The sequence below is a fragment of the Oenanthe melanoleuca genome, chromosome 3 (genome assembly GCF_029582105.1).
Source record: "Oenanthe melanoleuca isolate GR-GAL-2019-014 chromosome 3, OMel1.0, whole genome shotgun sequence".
NCBI lineage: Eukaryota > Metazoa > Chordata > Aves > Passeriformes > Muscicapidae > Oenanthe > Oenanthe melanoleuca.
In genome coordinates this window covers 88,155,221-88,176,852 of record NC_079336.1, presented here as the reverse complement: position 1 = coordinate 88,176,852, position 21,632 = coordinate 88,155,221, and the positions used below count along the sequence as shown (strand labels likewise).

Here is a 21,632-nt window from a genome sequence, read left to right as displayed (position 1 = left end):
ATACATAGAGGCAACAGATTTCTGGGTCTATCCAAGTTACAGCTAAAAATACTTTTCAGTTGTAGCAACCCTTGTTAAGAGCAAGGAGAAAAAAACAAGTAAGCCATTAAAAAAAGACTACCATGATACTTTTATTGAAGTTTCATGCTGTGCATATACAAGTGATGAGAAAAAGCCCAAAAAGTCATGCATGTTTTTCTATGCTATTTGACCACTTTGCTGTCCACTTGAACCACACTTAGGACAAATGCCATCATAATCAAGTTTCAAAAGAATATTTCAGCAGAACTTTAAACAAGAACCAAAATCAATTTGTCAACACACCTCTACAGAATTAAAAAGCTTCAGTATCAGTTAACAGAAAATAAATTGTGCTGGACAAGGGTAGAAACTATATACAACCATTATTTGAGCTGAAGTAAACCATGGTTTCATAGAAAAAACTTGCAACATACCAGATACCATTGTGCTATAGGATACATCTGATCAAAAGTTTTTCCACATCATTTTATCCATGAGAAGTCCTTAAAAAAATTGTTTGGGTCACAAGACACTGGGCAGCACAAAGTTTGAAACCAAAACTCTGCAGCTGATGTAAAATTACACAAGAATTTCTATCAAAAGAGTATTTACCTCTCTTCAGCTTCACTCCTTAACCAAAAAAATCCTTACTATGAACTCAGGAGTGGAAAAGTTTAGAGGAAGAAGGATGGGAAAGACCTTCCTGTTATTGATATGGTAAACTTGGATAAAGAAGTGTCACACTTTTGAAAAGTTTTCTTTCTACAGTTTCTGAAGTCTTAATTAGTAGAAAGCCTTTCACTGGCTGTAGAAGGTTGCTGGGTCTTGGCTTTTTCTTCCTGTCCTAGGCAGGTGAAATTCAGTTTTTTGAGCAATGAGGTCTGAGTACAAGCAATTCTTTCCTTCCGTATTCATTCATTTTCTGGCTGATGTAAGTGATCCAGGAGCTTAAATAATTCCATTTGAATAAGCATTATTGTCAGTCTGTAACAGCATCCATTTTCATCAAGATCCCAAAAAAGTAAGTGCCCAGGAGGGGAGGTACACCAGGCCCATGGCAGCATCATCTATGAGTACAGCACAAAGGGTAGAAGCTGGACATGTATAATAATCCAGTTTATATTTAGGCACCTAATGAAACATTTCCAGGAATGCAGCACTCGAATGCTTCCAGAGAACTTCTCTAAGTTGAATGGTGAACCCCAGCGAGTCTTAATCATGTCACTTGAGAACTCTGCTGTCCCTCACAGGTCTTTAGCCAAGTCTTACAACAAAACAACTGAGCAGGGAGGAAGCAGACAAGGTTGATTTTCATCTATTTCAGCCATACTTCCTTATTCAAGTCTGACTAAGCAGTTGTTAATACAACAGATGTACGAAAACTCACTGCACAGCACTGCAGAAGGTTAACTTCAGCCTGCCATACCTCATTTAATACAAGGTGTCATGGCATCACCATTGGAGACTGCTCAGCTTTTCAAAGACAAGGTTCAAATTTGCACATAAATGTGGAGGGAAAAGCACATAGACTCAGGTTAGCAATTCCCAGAGTTTTTCCATTATTCCAGGTACTACACATATGAGAAAAAAGCTGACTTGTCTCTACAAAACAGCAATCTTTATGTTTTGTGCTTCGGCAGTATAGTTCAGAAAGACTAAAAGCTTGTGACAAAAGTATAAAAAAATTATGAAAGTTTAAAAATCCATTATTCATCAATTATCATCATTTAAAAAACCTCAAACCTCCTATCTTGCCTAACAAGATGTCAGTGTTAAGAATACACTTGCATATTACTTAACATCTTTCGGCAACATGCAGAAAATAATAATACAGGTGGCAGTAAAACATCCAGTGCTGTTTTAATACTCCCAGTAATGCTGGGAAACAGTACAAGTTAGTTAGAAAACAATAATACTGACAGTTTTGCATATCTATTAAGTCTACTGAGGTAATATCGATACTTTAAAAACTTACGCCACTTCTGCACTGCTTGCTTTTATTGCTGAATTAAAGATTAATAGTGATATGGTTTTTTTTTTAATTGCACTGCAGCCCAGCACATCTTAATACTAAGAATATGATTCATTAGTTATTCCAATGCTACCACCCAGCACAAGGCCAAGTTCAATTAACACTTGTACAGGGAAATTATATTTGAAGAAACTCACACCACTGGAGTCACCTGCTACATGATGGGAGATAAAAAAATCTCATATGCTGGCAAATCTAATTTTAGGTTCTCTTCACTGATGCCTTTTCTATAAATTGAAATAAATACTGCCACCAAAAAATATTACCCCCTATTTTCTAGGTCAGATTTTATTGTGAGAGTACATAAGTTAATAACTAGTCCCATTCCTTTTTCCTTCCAAGGGAGTGCAGGTAAAGTGCAGCAGCAGGAAGCCCTCTGGAGCCCGCGGCGTGGCCGTGTCAGATGCGCAGCTGGTAGCCCACCTCGTTGAGTGTAGCCAGGTCTGCTTTCTTGTCCAGCGCCGCCGGCCTGCGCACAGGGGAGGCAAGAGGGCGCTGCTCACCAGGTGTGGGGAGCACAGCAGTCACGCAGGGAAAAGCTTGCCTCGGAGGAGGGCTGCATAGAACTAATGGTGTCATTTAAACACGATCCTGGTACATCTGCTACAGGAGCTACTGTGATAGAGCTCTCTGCGTGTTGCCTCTGAAGCTACACACCAGTGAAGGACAGGCTGTGCCATGCTGGGATCCAGGATGTGAGCCCAAAGCACCCCCCTCCTCCTGACTTGAGAGAGGGCTCAAATGAGTAGCTAGGGCTAGACACACCCCACCTGTCATCTACCCCGAAGCAGGACTCCAGCTTTTAGAATAAAGCTGAAACAGCTGAGAACAAACAGGCAGGGCCTCTCACACGGCCACTATGTGTTGGTTCTCCCAGACTGGCTCTCTCCTGGCTGGGTCTGTGTGAAGGGCTGGAGCCCACCACACAGAAAACAGAGGTTGGACGCCCTTCAGTCTCCTGGTATCCAACATTCTGATACCATTCACCTGAGTCATCACACATGGATGCTGTTAGGCCATTTAAGTATTCCAACAGCCTGAACCAAAGGAAACCTTGAGCTATCAGTTTCTCTTCTTAGCAAGCAAGGGAAATGTGTCAACAGAGTTGTCAAACCAAAACCATCCAGCTGATTTATAGTCTGTGGAAGCTGTAATCTGAGGGCTTATTGCAGGCTCTTGGCTGTTTTCACACTAAGCCATCTGTTTGCTTTTCTAAAGACAGACCATGTTTAAAGCACACATTTCTCTAGTGCTCCATAGCACGTCTGCTTCCCTGCAGAAACACAGCTAAAGCCCCAGTGGTACCATGGGATGCTGATCATGACTCCAGTGCTTCCAGCTCCTCAAGCCCTGGTTTCCAGCTCTGTGTGCTTGCTCTTTGTTCACTGTGCAGCAGATGTGAGCCCTGAGTTTGCTCAGCCAGGCTGGTGCTTATCTCCCCGCTGCAGGCTGCCAGCCCATTCCTGCTGGAGCAGCTCCGGGCAGGCAGCAGGGCCACAGGCAGGCTGGAAACCAGGCAAAGCCCAGCCCTGCCTGTGGCACACTGCTGGGGCACACACCAGGCAAAGCCCAGCCCTGCCTGTGGCACACTGCTGGGGCACACACCAGGCAAAGCCCAGCCCTGCCTGTGGCACACTGCTGGGGCACACACCAGGCAAAGCCCAGCCCTGCCTGTGGCACACTGCTGGGGCACACACCAGGCAAAGCCCAGCCCTACCTGTGGCACACTGCTGGGGCACACACCTTGGAAGGGCTGTACTGCTGCAGCCCCAGGAACTGGGGGTGTATAGCTCACACATGCAACAGAGCCCCTGAAATATTTTTTAATTCTTTGATTCAGTAAGGATTTTTTTATTTTTTCTTCTTAAGAGGAGAACTGCTAACACCAGATCCTTGCTGAGAATCTGCACAGCATTTGAGAGCTGGGAACATTGCTGTGGACAGCTAATACTCTTCTACCTAGTGGCACACTGAATGAAACCTGTTGCTTTGCCACTTCTCATAATAACCCCACCATCCTCACTGCACTACTGCCCTGCACCATGCCTCGTGTTTGTCTCAGTTTAAGTACTTCACAGAAGTGAAGGAGTCTTCACTAGTCTCTCTCACATGCAGGAAGGGATCACACTTAAAGAAATCACTGTAGGATAGTTTGCATTTTTCCACACTATTCCTTCAGAGCAGATGGGATTTGACTAACCAGTAAACAAGCTCCAAGCTGCATCCCTCAGAGCTTGCGTAGGAGTCAGAGACCAGCAAGATACACTGTATGAAATATCTAATGTCCCTCCTCCCTCTCTCCAATTTAGGGATCATCTTCACACCTTTTTCTCTCTCCTTTTAATTAAGGTCACAATATGGTATTAATTAAAGCATGTAGTAGCTTCTCTGATTATACAAGAGACATGGGGAGTCACTGTACACCCATGGTGATGTGCCTATTTCTACCCATTCACAATTGTAGCTTTTAGCTACAGACAGACTATCCTCCCTAAGTTTCAGGAAAAGACAAGACTTGGACCAAGGCACCACAGATCCCATTCTTCTTGGCTGGCAAATGACCTCATGCCAAATGTGCCCTCTGAGGCAAGGAGCCTCTGCTTTACTGGCCCATTAGACCAAAGCACCCTGACCCTGAGCAGGTGAGCAAGCTGTGCTCACATGATACAGCACACAGGATTCATGAGCTGTCTGCACTGGAGTTGCCTGATTTTAATGTTATCCTGCCCCCTCGCACATCCTGTTAAAACAGACTAGCAGAATTTCCCTTTCAGCAGCTACACTGGGCTGGAAGCACACAAGGCCAGTGTTGCCATGCCATTCACAGAGCCTCAACATGAAATTGGAAGGAAGCAGATCTGATGAGCTGACATTAAGGAGCAGAGATCCTCCAGGCTGCATGACCCTCCCTTCCAAACAGCAACCCTCCAGCTCCAAGCACTCCTAATGAGGATGAAACACCACACTGCCTGTTCTAGCACAGGTCTGCAATTTAGTGTACCCTTCTGCTTTGGGACTTCAGAGGAGGGGCAAGTGGACACAAAGCTTGAGACTTACCAGAGAGATTCACACCACCCTATCTACATCCTCTGTATTCTGGCAGGATCACACCAGCTGTGGGCAAAGAGCACATGGACTGCTGCACAGCTCAGTTAACAAGCTGCAGTTTCACTACACACCAGCCTCCTAGGCAGGCATGTACTGGTACTGCATTGCCACCTGTGCTGCAATGTGCCCCACCTGCCTTGCAGCTGCATTTCCAGGCTAAAAGGCTATTGTGGGCCTGCTGGCAGCCACCACTATTTACCTAATAAACTTGAAGGAATAAGGGTGAGAAGTTAAATGTGTGTGGCTGTGAAATCCTCTTCCCTCCTTAAGTGCAGTTTCAGCCTTTGTCTTTCAGGAACAATCCAGCCAAGACACTCTGGCTCACCACTCCACATAGCCTTCAGAGGGAGATTTCTCCCAGCAGGCCCATATAATTTTAGTGTTGATGAAACCCAGGCTGTAATAACAGCTTGTCATCAGCAGGTGAAGCCTTTCAAATGAGTATGTTATTCAGCCCTTGCCAGCTCACACTGGAGCAAAATACTTCTCTCCCTCTCCCCAGCAAGCTCAAGAAAGCTGTAATTACAGCATGTGAGTAAGAGATCCACAAAGAAACAAAACACAGTGTTGATAAGCACAGCCATTCTTTAGCTAGGATTCCAGCCTAAAGCCTAGCAAACCTGACTCTTTCCTATTCTGTAACACAAAGGCCTCTCACTCCATCAGGTTCTCAGAGATCCATCAATATGGGTAAGAGATTACCCCATTTCTCCTCTTGTATTTCTCACTTTACATCAACTGTTACATGGCCAAGATGTGTCATTCAGCTCATCCCTGACCAGGGAATGCCATTCCCTCTTCAGGGTTCACAGCTCATCACACTGTGTCTGGGTCCTGCATCTTTCTATCACGGTGACTCAGGGCTTATTTTAGAGTTACATGTAATTTGCTCTTTATACAGACCAACAGAGCAGAACCACTGAGCAGGTAACAGGTGCTGAAGCCACTGCAAGGCCACCTGTACACACCCTGTCTTTCTGTCCTGGAAAAGCCAAGCTGCCAAGGAGAGATCAGTCACTGCAGAGCAGCCACATGCCCAGCAGCTCTTTCAGGAAACCACCTCAACTGGAGAGTCTCCAAGCCCAGTGACATTCACTCCTCTCCAGAAATACTTGATCCACTCCAGCAAGAGAAGCACTATCAGAAACTCAAAAATGAAACTGTTGCTCAAAGAGAATCTAGGAGGCGAAGAAGCCTGAAGCAGCTGAGCCCATTACAACTATAATTATCTATGCACTAAACAAGGAGCTCAGTGACGAAGCCCAAAGTACAGCAATGTGGACTGAGTGTGAATGAACATGTAAAAATAAAAGCTTGCTGTGAAATCATCTGCTGCTAACGTATTCTTCAAGTTATCTTTAGAAAGTTAGTCTAATGTCTTTGTTAGCTGCTTTAAAATAAATAAATAAGTGCTGAGACAGTAGTCTGGGAGCCTATTTAAAAAGCAGTGATCATAAATATGTGACTAATCTGGGTTACGTATAGGCTTCCACAGTTGTCAGCTTCCTGGCATGGAGCACTACAGCTAGAACTCAGCTCTTCCACATCTAAGGTAGGGGAGGCTGAATTGCCAGTGGCTGTAAAAGGCCTGTGGATCTGGAAGCACAGTTTTATCCATTTAGAGGTATTACATCCATCCTTCCCCACACAGCTAAAGAACAACTCTTAGCTATGACACACATGGAAAGTGGCCTGGGCTTTTTTTAAAGGTGATTAAAATCAAATAATACAATTCAAGTGATGTTGTCACTTTGGAAAGACAAGTTTCCTTTTCCAGTGTCTTTGTAAGCTGCACAGAGGGGCCATCAGGCAGCAGGAAGCACAGGAAGCACAATGCCAGGACATCAGCAGTGCCAGCAGCTTCTGGAGCCTCTCTGGGAGCTAAGGCACCTGGTGCACTTTTCCTGTATGTGCCAATGAGCACAGAGATTTTGTACAGCAAAGTAACATCCCCCTCCCCTTCTGGCCCAGCAGGGATACTCACGATTTGTCTCTCCTGCAGGCCCGTCTCTGAGGGCTGCCCTGCCTCCGGCGCGGGGACAGCGACTTACCCCGCAACCTCTCCTTCATCGGAGAATGGGCACTTGAGGGCTTCAGGATCTGTGAGACATGGGGGAGGGAAGGAAGCAGCCTTCAATAAAGGCAGTGATTCACTGCAAATAAAAATTTAAATAAAGGGCCCCATACAGTAGCAGGGATGGCACACAAAGAGCCTTCAGTCCCTTGGGGCTTATTCAAACCCTGCCCAGGTTAAGAGGAACTCAAAGCTGTTATCATGTGATAGCTGCTCAGGGGCCCCCTGCAAAAATTAGTTGGTGTCACCAGTTCAGTTCCCAGCTGAATACTGTCTCATCCACGGCTTTCTTCAGAGCTGGCAACAGCAAGAGATAAGAAAAATGGCTTTGAGCCTCAGCTGAAAGAAACTCAGGCAGCCAAATCACCCTCTCCAGCTTTTCTCTCAACAAACAGAGGTGACCATCTCTCAGGCTGGCAGCTGAACTCTGACAGTAAGGCTTTTCAGTTGGAGACCTTGCCCCCATTCTCCAGGCCCTCCAACGTCAGAGGGCCATCAGCATTACACTCACACTCTGGACTGCCTGAAAGACCTGATGCCCCAAACTCAGCCCACTCACAATGGAAGCCCTCTGAATTCTGTAGTAACTGAAGGGAAAGATCAGATGTAGGGCCTTCAGCCTTCAAGGGCTCAGGGCTGTGGTCCTGGCCCTGAGGCACTCACCAGGACTAGACCCAGTGCCACAGCTCAGCACACACAGAGCTGGTCCCTCTAACAAAAGCAAGTACAAAATTCAGTAAGTCATCCACACATGGACTTCAACTCGAGCTTGCTTCAGCTTTTTGCTCTCTGAATAGTATTATAAACTTATGAATAGAGAAGGAGAAAACCCAAACCTAATTACATTAGTAATCAAGCCCATATGCTTAAGGTGATAGCATGGTACAAGGTGGCCCTCAAAACTTGGCAGGGCAGGAGAGATGGCAGCAGAACATTGGGGCTACAATGCCACTGCAAGGCTCACCCCAAGGTCAGGGCAAGGGGCAGGTGCCCTGGCCAAAAAGGCACGTGGTGCTACGTAGGAGCCGTCCTTTAGCAGGGAAGGGGACGAGAACCCAGAATAACTTGGACACGATGCTGCATGCCTCTCCACAAGAGCCAGAGCCATACTTAGCAACGCACCTGCTCTGCTCTCGCTGCTGGCAGCCAGCTGGACAGGCACCAAACCCGCTTCCACCGTGACCACAAACAGCTCCTCGCCCATGCCAGGCCCAGAGGCACGGTCAGGAACACCCCTCATCCCAAGGGCAGCCAAACCCTCCAGAGCCCTGGCAGCCTGCCCTGTCTCCCCGTTGTTTCCCAATGAGCTCTTCAGCCCAACCAGCCAGCAGGGAAGCACCAGTCTGTCAGGGAGTCCCTTTGCTCGCCTTTCCCACATCACCTACTCTGTGATTTAGCTGAGGGTGGACATCAGCCCCCTGGCATGTCCTGCAAGGAGAGGCAACCACTGATATAGATGTCCCATGGCACCTCCTGCAGCTCAGGGGGAAAACACAGACCTCCCTTACCCGCAATTGGGCCATTCTTCCAGCAGTTCCAGCCCCAGCCACACTGATTTTTCCCCACCACCTTCCTCTGGAGTCATTGAGGAAAGCAAACTGGGCAGCAACTCCCTGGTAACCAGGGACAAGTGTTTCCAAGGCTAAAGGGAAGATCCTTCAACCAAACAGCTGTAAGGGCTTGAAAGCACACCAATCCTGGGGAAGCAGCACCAAGACAGATGCAAGCACCCCTCAGCACACCTGACACCTGCATGATCTCAGGCTGACACAGAGCAAGACCCACCTCTGCAGGATGGGACACGACAGCGCTGCCTCCTGAGCCAACACCCACATGCAGTGACCCACCTTCATCCTCATATCCCTGGCAAACTTCTCCAGCTCCTTCCTGACATCTGTGCGCACCATTTTGGACACGTTGAGGACCAGCTGCTTCCACTCGATGGGCTGGAAGCTGTGTGGCTCGTGCGGGACGTACAACCCGATCTTCACCTTCTTGACAGAATGCAAGTACTTTTTGTAGGAGTCTTCGAATTCGAAGATGAGGTCGCTCAGAGTTCGGTACGTCAGAGGTTTGTCCATCAGCTCCGACCGCCTGCTCATGCCCAGCGAGCCGTAGCGGCCGTTGCAGTAGATCCCAAGCACCACGTGATGAAAATAGTTCCCTGAGAAGTGGGTTTTAAAGCTGATGGGGAATCGTTCCACCGAGGGCTGCCCGTTGGTTAAGTAGCTGGGGCGTGCTGCATCAAGGCAACAACGGTGCTGGGAAAGCAGCAGGTACAATCCCACCTCTAAGGCACCTCCAGCAGGTGTGGGGTTTTAACTGCCAGGGCAAAGGGCTTTTCTGTAAACACAAACTACTTCTCACTGTGCCCAGATACAGCCAGTGCTGCCAAAACCCATTCCAGTGCTTGGAAAATAACATGCAATGGTTCAGACGGGGAAGGGCGTGACTCTACTCACACTTAGGGGAAAGATAAAAACCACAGCACTGTTCAGGTCAGCACACCTGAAGAGAGACCTCCTTCCCTAGATCCGGAAGGTCCCCATTTGATACCAGCATCAAACTCCCACACTTCCAAAGGGAAAAGTGTTTACCTCCCTTTCTCGAGGGTTTGATACAACTTTATTTACTGAGCCTCATTTTCTCATGTCTTCAAATAGTACCAAGAAATTTGGATTTATTACTTTCCAAGGTGACAGTCTACCTTTCCTTCTGTAAACTGGCCTTTGACATTGCCACTCCTCATGTTACCCTTGTAACACACTGCTGAGAAGAACCAAAGGAAAGCTCCAATATGAATAATTAATGAGATATGCACAGAGGCATGGTCGGAAACAATGTTCTTAAAAAGCAACCCGTGTCCCTGGAATCACTGCCTGGCCATTTGAAAGGCACCAAGCCATGTGCCAGTGCAGTGTGTGATCTCAGAGGGGAGCTACGTGCAGGTCCCCTCCTGGGGGGGCTGCTGGCCCGTGCCAGGGAAAGGACAGGCTGAGAATCCCCCACGCAAGCAGCTCTGCGTCAGCACCTACGCTGCACGCAGCTCCCTGCTGCTAATCCTGGGACAGCTGAAACTCACCCTGGCTCCACGTGCTGGCACCTGGCCCCTGGGACAGCAGGTGCCCGTCCCCTCTGCAGCTGAGGCCCCCCACCCACGCCTGGGGGATGGAGGAGGGATGACCAGAAAAGGCTGCAGCAAAACGCTCCAGCCTGGGGTTACTCCAGCCAGAGGCACCTGCTGTAACCTTGGAGCCACCCCTTGAGTCAGCTGGTCATGGTGCTGCCACTACAAAATACACCAGCCCAGAAGGCAGCACTGCCAGGATTGTGTCAGGGCATCCTGACAGATGGAGGAGTGGGCTCAGCTCCCACTGAAGCTGCAGGAACCTGCTCTGTCCAGGATTCTGCTCTGGGGATCACCAGTATCTCCTCATCTCCCTGCCTCATGCCCAAAAAGGAGGTATTTAACAGCAGTGAAACCAGAGCCATCACGCAGCTGAGTTATCCTGGGATGTTACTGTGACCAGCCTTCCTCCCCTGCCTGCACAGCATGGCTGCCTGACAGCAGGGAAACAGAGCACAAAAAAGCCTTTGTATCAAGACAGTAAAACACAAATTTGGCTCAGCTCTGGTTCTGCCCAGCTTGACATGCCACCACCTCACCACCAGTGTGACTCCCTGGGATGCTGACCCCTGCCTGCACCCCACACTTAATCTCTTTGTTCTATAGGGATGCATGAGAAGCATCCAGTGGCTCTCATCTCTCTCTAAACCATTTTCTCAGGGGCATATTTCACCCAGAGTTTGTTGAATTTCACTAAGTCAAACTTCTGGCTTCTGGGTAAATGCAGAAACCAACTAATAAAAGGCTCATTAACTGCCCAGAATCTGAGGTCAAGAGCAAGGAGTTTCACAAACAAGCAAACAAAAGAAAAAAACAGGCAAGAAAAACACTTTGTCACAGAACTTTCCGAACAGCCACAGGGAAGCTTTTCAGTTCCATGTCAAACATGTTTAGCTGCATTCAGTGCTAGACGTCATTGGCTTTAGCAGCCTGGAGAAAATGTGTTAGAGGGCAAAGGAACAGACAACCCTGTGGGCTCAGCACACAGTGCACTTCACTGGCTGTATGACCATGAGTATGGAAGCCTGTGCACAGCAGAGCACAGACCTCCAACCGCACACATCTGTCACCCAGCCAAGGCCACGTGCACCACTGCCATCAAACACAGACAGCCTGCAGCCACTGTCAAAGCCCACCCCAAAATCACCTACAGTACTGTACACAGAACAGAAACAGCTCTATCTGCCTTAGGGTCTCACTGGATCACTGCTGCCTTAGGACTAGCTTCCCCAAGAAAAATACCTCCACCCCACCATCAGTAGATGATTTATAATGAAAGATTATAGATACACTGCAAGGGCAGAATGGGGCCCAGCACCATTATGCCAACTGGAAAATTCAGCACACACTCACCTCATTTAAAAGGTCACCTTGCTTCAGGCCTTAAAAGGTGCATCCTGTGCACATCAAAGTCATGTTACAATAATTTGCGTCCTACAGACCGATTCTTGCAGAAGTCCATTGTATTTATCATTCTGTGCAACTGAAAAAGCACTGTCTTTTATTAACTCCTATGAAGCTTTCAAACATTGCCACTATTTTTCCCCCTCATTATGAAAGGGTTTTCACTCTGCTCCCCAAGTGCCTTTCTGTCAAGTCCATACAAAGCTTTGGTGGCCACCTGCCACACATACACACTTCTGCCACGAGGGCTCAGAGAAGTTGCAATTTAATCTCATTAAATACTTAGTAGGAGTAAAAGAATCTTTTGAGGGTAAAAATTACCCACCATCAAACAACCCAGCAACAACTGCTGTGGAAATTAACCTTTAGGTACAGGTTGCTTCTGCTGAGGGACTGGTTAATGAGAGTCCCCACCCGAGATGAAATACACAGCAAATGGGCTGGAAAGGCACTCAGATCTTCCCCTCTGTCCATGCATCATTATTACAGCTTTTCCTTTCTGCTCTGCCCAAGGAGAGCTGTATTGTGGCAAACAAAAGGCAAGCACACAGCAATGCTGCAGCTGTAATCACACTTCTGAGCTGGGACTGTAACTGCAGGATGGAGAGTCAGGGAGTGAATTACATGTCACAGTAGAGAAGCAGTGCAGAGCAGCAGAGGGCAAAAGCAGCTGCAGCAAAGCTCAGTGGCCTCCTAATCCTGGGTCTTCATGACAATCAAGATGATGGAGGCAGGCTCTTCTCAGTGGTGCCAACCACCAGGACAAGAGGCAACAGGCAAAAACTGAAGCACAAGAAGCTCACAGGTCAGGCACAAAAGAGTCCTAGCAAACTGGCAACATCAGCCCAGAGTCCAGTCACCAGAGGGGTTTCTGCAGAGCTCCATCCTCAGCCCAGGTCTCTTCAACATCTTCATTAACAATGTGGATACAGAACTCAAAGGAATAAGTTTGGGGACAGCACCAAACTGAGAAGAGCTGTTGACTCCTTCAAGGGCAAAGAGACCTCAACAAATTGGAGAGATGGCCAACCACCAACCACACAAAGTTTAACAAGAGCAAGTGCTGCAATCTATACCTGAAAAGGGGCAGTGCTTCATGTCTTAAGAGCCCAGCAAGGGTGTTTTTGCTGAAGTCTGGTCAGGATGAGCACAGAAACTACAGGGTGTCTGGTTTTCCCCTCTCTGCCACTCCCATGGGCAAGGACCACTGGGCAGCAGCGAGCAGGAGGGATGGCAGCAGGCTGGGAGCAAGGAAGCTGCTCCAGTTATACCAGCCATGCTGAAAATGCTAGCACACAGCAGCATGTGCAGCAGGAGGAAAATAAATCTCGTGCTTCAAAACCATCAATAAGGCTTCAGTAAAACCAAAAGAATTGTTTTTCCAAACAACAGCTCAGAGGGCCCCCAACCACCAACACTAAACACTCAGAGAGGTTTCCAGCTGGAGTCAGGCAGCATTTCCCATGGGCTTGGGATTGCTTACCATGAGGCAGAGTGCTACTGAGCCCACATCTGGATGTTGTGTACACAGAGGGCCCAGAGTTACCCCTGGCAGCTCCAGGGTCCATGTGGGAAAGGCTCAAGCAGCTGGTACAGCTTCCCAAAGTGGGACTGCCAGGGTGACAACCCTCAGACTGAGAAACCCATTCTCCAGTGCCCAGCTACAGTGAGAGGTGACTATCTAAAGATTAGGCCATGGCAATTAAAAGCTCTCTCCCAGCTCTTCACAGCCACCACAGGGGCTGTGGATATTCAGCACAATCTTTCTTTCCCATATTTCAGTTAGCAAGTGGGTCAAGCTGTGACAAGCACAAGCATGCAGTAAGCAAAGAGGAGAACTACACAGACAACAATATCCTGAAATCACTGCAAGAAACTCTCCCCCTTACTGAAAACACTCGTTCCCTCCCAGCCCAGGGATGTTCCTGCTGGCCTGGAGGAGATGGATGGACCCAGGCTTTCAGTGGTGATAAACATCATCCACTGATTGCATCCACAGAAGGAACAGTGCAGAAGTTACTGAATAATTTCTCACTCCTGAGACACTTCTGCTCTTCTCTTCCTTGTTTATTATTGGCCAGGGGCTCCTATACCCTGCACAGGTCCAAGTGTTACCTCACATGAACTGGGAGAAGGATGCTGAAGGCAACGGGAGTGATTTATGCTCAGCCAACGCGGATGCGCTCCGCAAGGCTCCCCGAGGAGGGATGCAGTGTGCAGCTTCCCTCTCCCCCTCTGATATTTTGCTCTCCACGTTTTAATAAAGCGAATGCAGCGCAGATAAAATTCCCTTGGCACTTTCTGGTTTACTATTCCCTTTCATGAGCTCAAATCAATTGGATCTTTGCTCAGAAAGAGTGGGCTGAATGCACCATTACTCAGCTGATTTACAACTGAACTGAGAAATGCCCTGGGGAAGACAGCAGGAGGAATGCTTCTGGTTAGGCACTGACAAGCAGATCATGTAAGCAGAGAGATATGAAGCCAGTTCAGACAGCTACAGTGCAGACTGCTGCAAAATAATACTGGAAGATCTGTTTGAGCTCTCAGTCCTCTCAGAGCAGCTGCTTCCTTGGTGTGTGCAGACAGGGCAGCTCAGTACTTTACCTCACTGCCCTATAAAAATGCTTCAAGATCAAGTGAATAGGCAATTATGCAAAATTTAATTCTGCACCAAGAGCGATTACAGAAGCATTTTATAAGCAGTCAGACAGTAAAAGGCAATTGCACCAGCCAGGGAGCAGCTCAGTTGTAGTGACATCTCGCTAAGCTGCTCTGCGCGAGCTGAGCCACCTTTGAAGGCAGGCTCACACCGAGGGTCTGCTGCAGTGGGCTCTGCCTTTTCAGCATCCAAGCAACACTCAAGGCCTGCCAGCACACAAATTACAGCTGTACCTTATTTCCAGACACATGGCATGGAACCAGAGGTCAACAGCTCAGCCCTGTGTGAAGGCACTGGCTGGAAAGTCAGGAGAGGGTACGCACATCTTCTCTGGAAAGCACTTGGCCTTGGAAAGCTGCTGGCCTCACTGTCTGCACCCAAAGGGCAATGCTGAAGGTCAAAATCTCAGGGCTGACAAAAACCAGCAAACTTCCCCACATGTCATGCCAAAGCTGCCTCCCAAAACCCCTCATGCTGCACAGGTTCCACATGGGCACGGCTCTGCACCAGCCACCTCCCAGACACACAAATTCAGGTGCCCTATCTACACTCTGTGCACCCACACCTCAACCAAAATACCTGGGGTTTATACTGCATGAATCTTGTAAACTTAAATGCATCGGTTATTGGAACAGCAGCCAGTCCCTGCTCTCAGACAGAGACTTTCATGACAAGAAGCAAAAGTCCTGGAAAGACAAGCCTGTCACATACTCTCCCCTGGCTAAACCTTCTCGATTTAAAAAAACGTCTGCCCTAAGTTTGGGTTTTTTTAATTAGCATTTAGAGACAGAAAAATTCATACACATCTTAACTCTGAAGAAACTTCAAATGACAACAAATAGTATAAAATACAACTTTTGACTACTTTGCTTCCTCCACTTCTCAAAAAACACCCCAAAACCACCAAACTGAAGCCACAAGTCAGGTTTGAGGCAAGCAAAAAAACCAGCAACAACACATTTAGGTTATCAGGGTTATCTGTAGGCCACTAATCACCCTTAGCTCCTGTGATATGTGGAATAATCAGTTCACTGCTAGAAATACAGCACTGCAAGCCAAACGGACACTGCAGAGTGGCATCAACTCCACCTGGGGATTATTGCCCCTATTTCTTTTATCCTCAAATAGTTTGGGACACAACCCTGACACAAGGAAAAGCATAATAGGTCTACTGACATCACTTCAAGGGAAATCAGTTAATGTAAACTTTTTGGGCTTCAGGAAAGCTTTCAATACTGTTACTCCAAGTTTCTCCTGGACAAAATATCCAGCATGCAGCTAGAGAAATACATAACACAATGGGCATCAAAGGCCAGACATGAAGAGTTACAGCAAATGGGGTTACATCAGGCTGGCAACCATTCACCAGTGGGGTTCCACAGGGCTCCATTTTAAGGCTGGTTCAACATCTTCACAAATTTTTTGGATGCAAGCACCAAAGCTGTGCTTACTAAGCTTGCTGATGACACAAAATTGGTAGGAGCTGCTGACTCCCTCAAGGGCAGAGAGGCCCTGCAGACAAGACCTTGACAAATTGGAAAGTTGGGTGACCATCAAGCTATGTAACAAGGCAAGTGCCAGATTCTGCACCTGGGACAGGGCACACCCAGTTGTGTGGATAGACTGGGGAATGAGAGGCTGGAGAGCAGCACCACAGAGAGGGAACATGAGCCAGCAGTGCCCTGGCAGCCAGCAGGACCAACCCTGTCCTGGTGGCATCAGGCACAGCATCACTGGGTAAGGGAGGGGATCGTCCTGCTCTACTCTGAGCTGGGGCAGCCTCACCTCCAGGGCTGGGGGCAGCTCTGGGTGACACAGTATAAAAAGGAACAGCTCCCCAGGGAGTGGTCACAGCTCCAGGCAGCTGACAGAGTTCAAGAAGAACTTGGACAACACAGGGCCTGAACTTCCATGGTTCTTGTGGGTTCCTTCCAACTCAGGATATTCTTTGATGCTATGATTTCTCCCTCTGGAAGGGCTCTGAGTCTCTTGGTGACATCAAGTCCCCAGGAAGCCAATCCCTCCAGCTGCACGCAGAGCCTGTCAGCATTCCTAGGGGAAGCCCTGTCAGCCAGAGCCACCTCCCAGACTCCAATCAGAGGTCTATCCTGGCACACATTGCTCAGCCCATCCCATTCCCACGCCCCAGCAGCCATGGATTCCCACAGGCACTGCCTGCCAGGCTCTGCCAGCTCCTTGTCCCACGGGAGGGGGCAGCAGCAGCCAGCAAAACGCTGCAGAGACATCCCAGGAGATGGATTGCTTCAGGGCTTATTTTTAGTTGGGATTTGTTTCAAATGAAACTCGATCATTTCTGACAAGATGTGTCTGGCAACCTGTTTCTGCAGCCCTGCCTTCCCTCCTCCAGTGTTTTAGGATGGTGCAGGTTGATTTATCAGTGACAGCACCAGAGGGTGGAGAAGCAAGTCAGTGCCCAAGTGCCTGAAGACTGAGTAGGAAGCAAGCATTATGTTAAGGGGAAGCTCAAATGTCTAACTGCAATACACACGTTTCTGCACAAAGCACAGCTGTGGGTTCAGAGACAAAAGCTAACAAGACTTGTCCATGTAAACATCAGACAAACACAGAACAGAACCCACACTCCTCAGGTGTTACCAAGCTCCAACAAGAGCCAACAGAGAAATGCTAACAAAGAAAACAAGGATTGTGTAGACAGGTACTTATCTGGGCACTGTGGGTCAAACCCTGACATTACACAGATTACCAGGGCAGGAGGCAAAGTCTGCAGGGCCAAACCACACCACCTGTGACCTGACACACAGCATCCCAACTCCCACCTACAAGCCCAGGCAATTCAGCAACTTGGTGATGAACACCAGGGCAGCTCCCCAAGCTGCTGACACTCACCTTTGGCTGCAACCCTCTCAAACACCATCCACGAGGGGCAACATATTAAAAAGAGCTGCAGTGGAAAAAGTCACAGGCATGTGAAAGGATACATCCCCAGGATAACTGCTTCAAGGCATTTGATAGGTAAGGACTCCCTGGTCATTTCTTTTGCTGTCTCCATTAACCTAGAACAGAAACAAAACAGTTTTCAGTCCTTCCAGCTAGAGCAATTGACAGGAATCAAGAGACCCAGGCACCTCAGTTCTTATCTCAGCAAGAGCTGGTGAACTTGATTCTTCCCTTCAGTGACTTGTCTGAGTCCTGTTAACTTCTGGGGGAAAAGAAAATAAAGAGGGAAAAAACCCCCAAAAAATGGTATTTGGCATTCCAGTGCCTTTCAGCCTCTGAAGGTGAATGAGAGGAATGATGCAGTCCTCCCTGCCTCTCGCAGCAACTCCCTGAGCATCACTTCAGACTGTAACACAAAGCCCTGCTGAGCTGCACCAGCTGGCAATCATGGAAATCCCTCCATCTCCTCTTCTGGAGGAAAAACAAACAAACAAACAAACCAGGAAAGAGGATGGTTACATGGCTCCCTAAAAGCTACAAATACCTCCATAATCCCATAGCTACAGCTGCAGACCAGAATTTTTTGCCTTTTTATCAAAACCTGCTCTGCAGAAAGCTCTACCAACACAGACACTTCATACCCCTGAAAACTCAGTTATTGTCTTGCTGCTGCTCCACATCTCCTGTGGACACGAAAAGTGGCAAAATCCACACAATTTCCTGCAGGTGTGCAGGAAACTATGCATGCCCAGGATTTTACAAGTTTAGTTACAATCCAGATACTATCTCTGGAGTACAATTATTGACAGGGACAACACTGTGACAAGTAACCTCAGGTCAGCTGAGACAGCTGCTGTGGCAGACTGACACTGCACTATTAACCTAGCAAGTAACCTATCCCCTTCCACAAACAGATCCTGAAATTCTGGACAGTTTGAAAAAAAAATACTGGAAGTAGCCTAAAAAAGGCCAGAGGAGTCACATCCAATGCCACACCAAAAAACCACCCCTCTAAAAAGCACAGCTGAAGATTAAACCAAAGGATAACTTTTATTCTGCAGTCTTCTCCATCCATACCCTTTCTCTGGGAAGAGCTTTGTAAACAGATCCCTACTCTAAGGATGTACAATGTTAAATTACAGAAATATTTGTATTAGAGAAGATTATGAAAACATGCATCCGAAACCATCAGAGCCTGTTTACCCCACTTTGATTCACCCACCCCATGCATTTTAAACCTTGTGTTGAATGCAAGTGACAACAGAGCTTCCACTGCTATTACAGCCTGTCACAGGCATTTCATGTCCCATTTATCTAAGTTAAAAATTATCTTTTCATTTGTAAACAACCACCCCTTACACTCTGCCTGCAGTACAGAAGACTAATTAGAGTTTGCCTGCCTCCTCCACACTCACAATCAGCCACAGAACCCCAGAGAACTGCTGGAAGCACAGAGCAGCTCTGGGGAGGGCACACAATGGGGCTCCTTCATCCCCCACACAGGCTGCCCACTGGTCACAGCAGTGGCCACTGCAAAGCCCTGTCTCTGTCTCAGAAGCGATATGTGCAGATGAGGCATGGGAGGTATCCATAAACAAAATAATCCATTGAATTTCATATCTTCTAACTACACGGGAGTTACATTAAAAAAAAAAAAAAAAAAAAGACAGCTAATTATGAATGTGCATCATGAGGAAAAATGTCAAGTTGTAAAACCATTTATCTGCAAGCCATTTGGTGTGACCTATGCCTGGTCAGCACAGTCAGAGGGGCAGGGGCAGCATCTCCTCCTCAGCAACCTGCACCTGGATCCAGGAGCTGCAGCTCAGAGACACCAGTGGAGCAGGACAGTGAGGAGGGTCTGTGCAAGGGGAGCATCACCAGGAGGCACCACCAGCTGTCAGCAACCAGCACCCACCTGCACCTCTGGGGCACACCCACACACATCCTCCCTGGAGTCCTGGGCAGCACTCTGCAAACTGTTTGCTTTCTCTCTGCATTTACAGCACAGACTGCAGGGTTTATGTGCATGACCCAGTTCAAGTGCCACAGAGTTTTTCTTCCACTTTTAACAGGCTTGAGTCAAAGCATGGCCTGAAACCCTGTGTTTGTATTGGAGGCAGAGCTCCTGGAGAATCCCCAAGCCACTGCTCTGCCCAAGGTAGCACAAGCCAAATGTAAATCACTCCTCACAGATTATTTTCCAGTCTGCTTTCAACTGGCTTCTCAAAAGCCTGGGAACCCACAGCTAATCTATCCTAGATTTAACCTTGCATCTTAAGAAGGTCCCCTCATGTTTAAACTAAATCCTTCTCTTTTTGCAAATTAAATCAGGAACTATTTCTGTTCTCCACAGCAGGCATGGAGACCATTCATCATCTCTCCTCTTGCTACAGACATTTGTATATGCAAAAGACTGTAATCCACCCTTTCCTCTGCAAAAATGAGAAAGACACCAATTTTTAATTCTCCCCTCACTCCCCCTGAAAGCTTCCCCCTTAGGTTATGATTTTAGGACAATGTTTGTTTCTTTTGGTTTTGGAATCCCTTCAACCAACTCACTTCTCAGAGTCATTTGGCTAAGCCCACAACAGTACAAGCAGACCAATTTCCTTTCGAATCCATCTTTCAGCACATATTTGCAAACAAGCCAGTGTGCTGTTGGCTTTTCCCTGTTGGACCACATTGAATCGGGTTCTGGTAGTTTTTGGTGGGTTTTTTTGATTGGTGTTTTTGGTGGGTTGGTTGAGAGGTTTTTTGTTAGAGGTGGAGATTTTTTAGCTGGGCTTTTTTGGTGAATTTTGTTTGGCTTCTTTTATTTTTTTAAGCTCAGCTTCTTCTTTGCAAAACTAGCCTTTAACTCTCCACAGCTGGCTATTCCCAAACCCTCCTATGCATCTGCCTTCACTAAATTATCTCCTGCTTGTTCCAGCCCAAGAGATCACTCTGAGTAGCCCAGTTTCACTGTCCAAAGTTTCACTCTTAACTTGTCACCTTGTCCAGCCTGGACTGCAAACCATCCATCAGCAAACAATTAGTCTTATCCATACCATTAAGGAAAAGCTGAGCTGGGACAGACACTGCACTCCTCAACTGACAATCTCTGCTAGGCAAGATTGGTAAAGTGCCACTTTCTACGTGTTGCTTTTCACCAAGTTGCATCTTTACATTAAACAGTTTTATTTAGATTCAAGGTCCCTGCCTTATCTGCAGAGATAAGATGTGGCCTTATCAAAAGCCACACTAAAGCAAGGAGTTATTACATCCACATCTTCTCTCTTGTTGACTAAAGCTCTTACACACTCATAGAAGGAAATTCTCAGAAATTAACTGTGCCCAACAACACTAATGTTGCTTTTCCCTTCCCCTGAACTGCACATAAACTCAAAGTTCCTAGACTTAACTTTCCCCTATTCTTTTTAAAGGCTGCTATCTTTGCCTCTCCCAGCACCCACCCTCCCCATATTCTCTAACACAAATATTAATGCTTGAAGGCTGCCTGTCAGTCTCTAAGGGATCTATGGCAAATGACAGAGCATTCAGCTCATCTGAAAACAGCTCATTAGAGGTGCTCTTTGATTTGTCCTTTCCCTCTTTTCCCTCACTCCAAAATTCTTATCACACTGTCTCAGACATTAATAGTGACCAGAAATCTGCAGTTATACTAGAGATTTAAGGAAAGGAGATTTAAGGAAGGCAGAAAAGAATTTAAAAACAGCATCAAGCATTTCAGTTCCTTGTCTTAAGCAGGGTTTGCTTCTGGGATTTTCTTTAAATCTTGACAGCTACCTGAAAAGAGTCCACATATATAGCTATTCTTTACAGTCTTATATCAGACAGCTGGAAACTAGCCCACAGTCACCCTCTCCCCACACTCCAGTGAGCACTGGGGGCAGCCCATCTCTTCCAGGACCTCAGGGGAGAGTCAAAGACAAGCACCTTGCAGCTCTCCTCTCTGTGGCATTTACACCACTCTGACATCTGCCAGGTAGATCTCTATTCCAGACCACAGTGAATACTTCTGCCTCTAACAAATGCAGCCAACAGGAACAGGCTGCTTGTTCTTCCATCAAGACCTAGTCCTTGGCAGATAGTGATGTTTCCTTGTTAATTGATTTAAATCTCCTTCAGTGTTTTCAGGAACCCACCAGGACTATCTCCCTTGCTTCCTGCAGTAGGAGAGGCCCTGAAAGGAGCTGACTTTGCCTCTTTAGGATGCTTTCTGTTTAAAATGGCAGTGTCTAAAGACAGCTCATAAGAACCACTAATACCTTTTGCTCCCAGA

The 21,632-nt window shown here is 47.3% G+C and overlaps 1 protein-coding gene across 1 annotated transcript in view; it reads right to left on the bottom strand.

Annotated features, from left to right (window-relative positions):
- Positions 1-106: 106 nt before the first annotated feature.
- Positions 107-21,632, bottom strand: part of VASH2 (vasohibin 2) — a 33,740-nt gene continuing 12,214 nt past the window's right edge. The window contains exons 4-7 of the mRNA XM_056488242.1: positions 17,389-17,463; positions 9,083-9,464; positions 7,146-7,261; positions 107-2,522 (exon numbers count right to left, since the gene is read on the bottom strand). Of these exons, the coding sequence (XP_056344217.1) occupies positions 2,453-2,522; positions 7,146-7,261; positions 9,083-9,464; positions 17,389-17,463 (643 nt within the window). The 3' untranslated portion in view covers positions 107-2,452. The remainder of the gene's footprint in view (positions 2,523-7,145; positions 7,262-9,082; positions 9,465-17,388; positions 17,464-21,632) is intronic.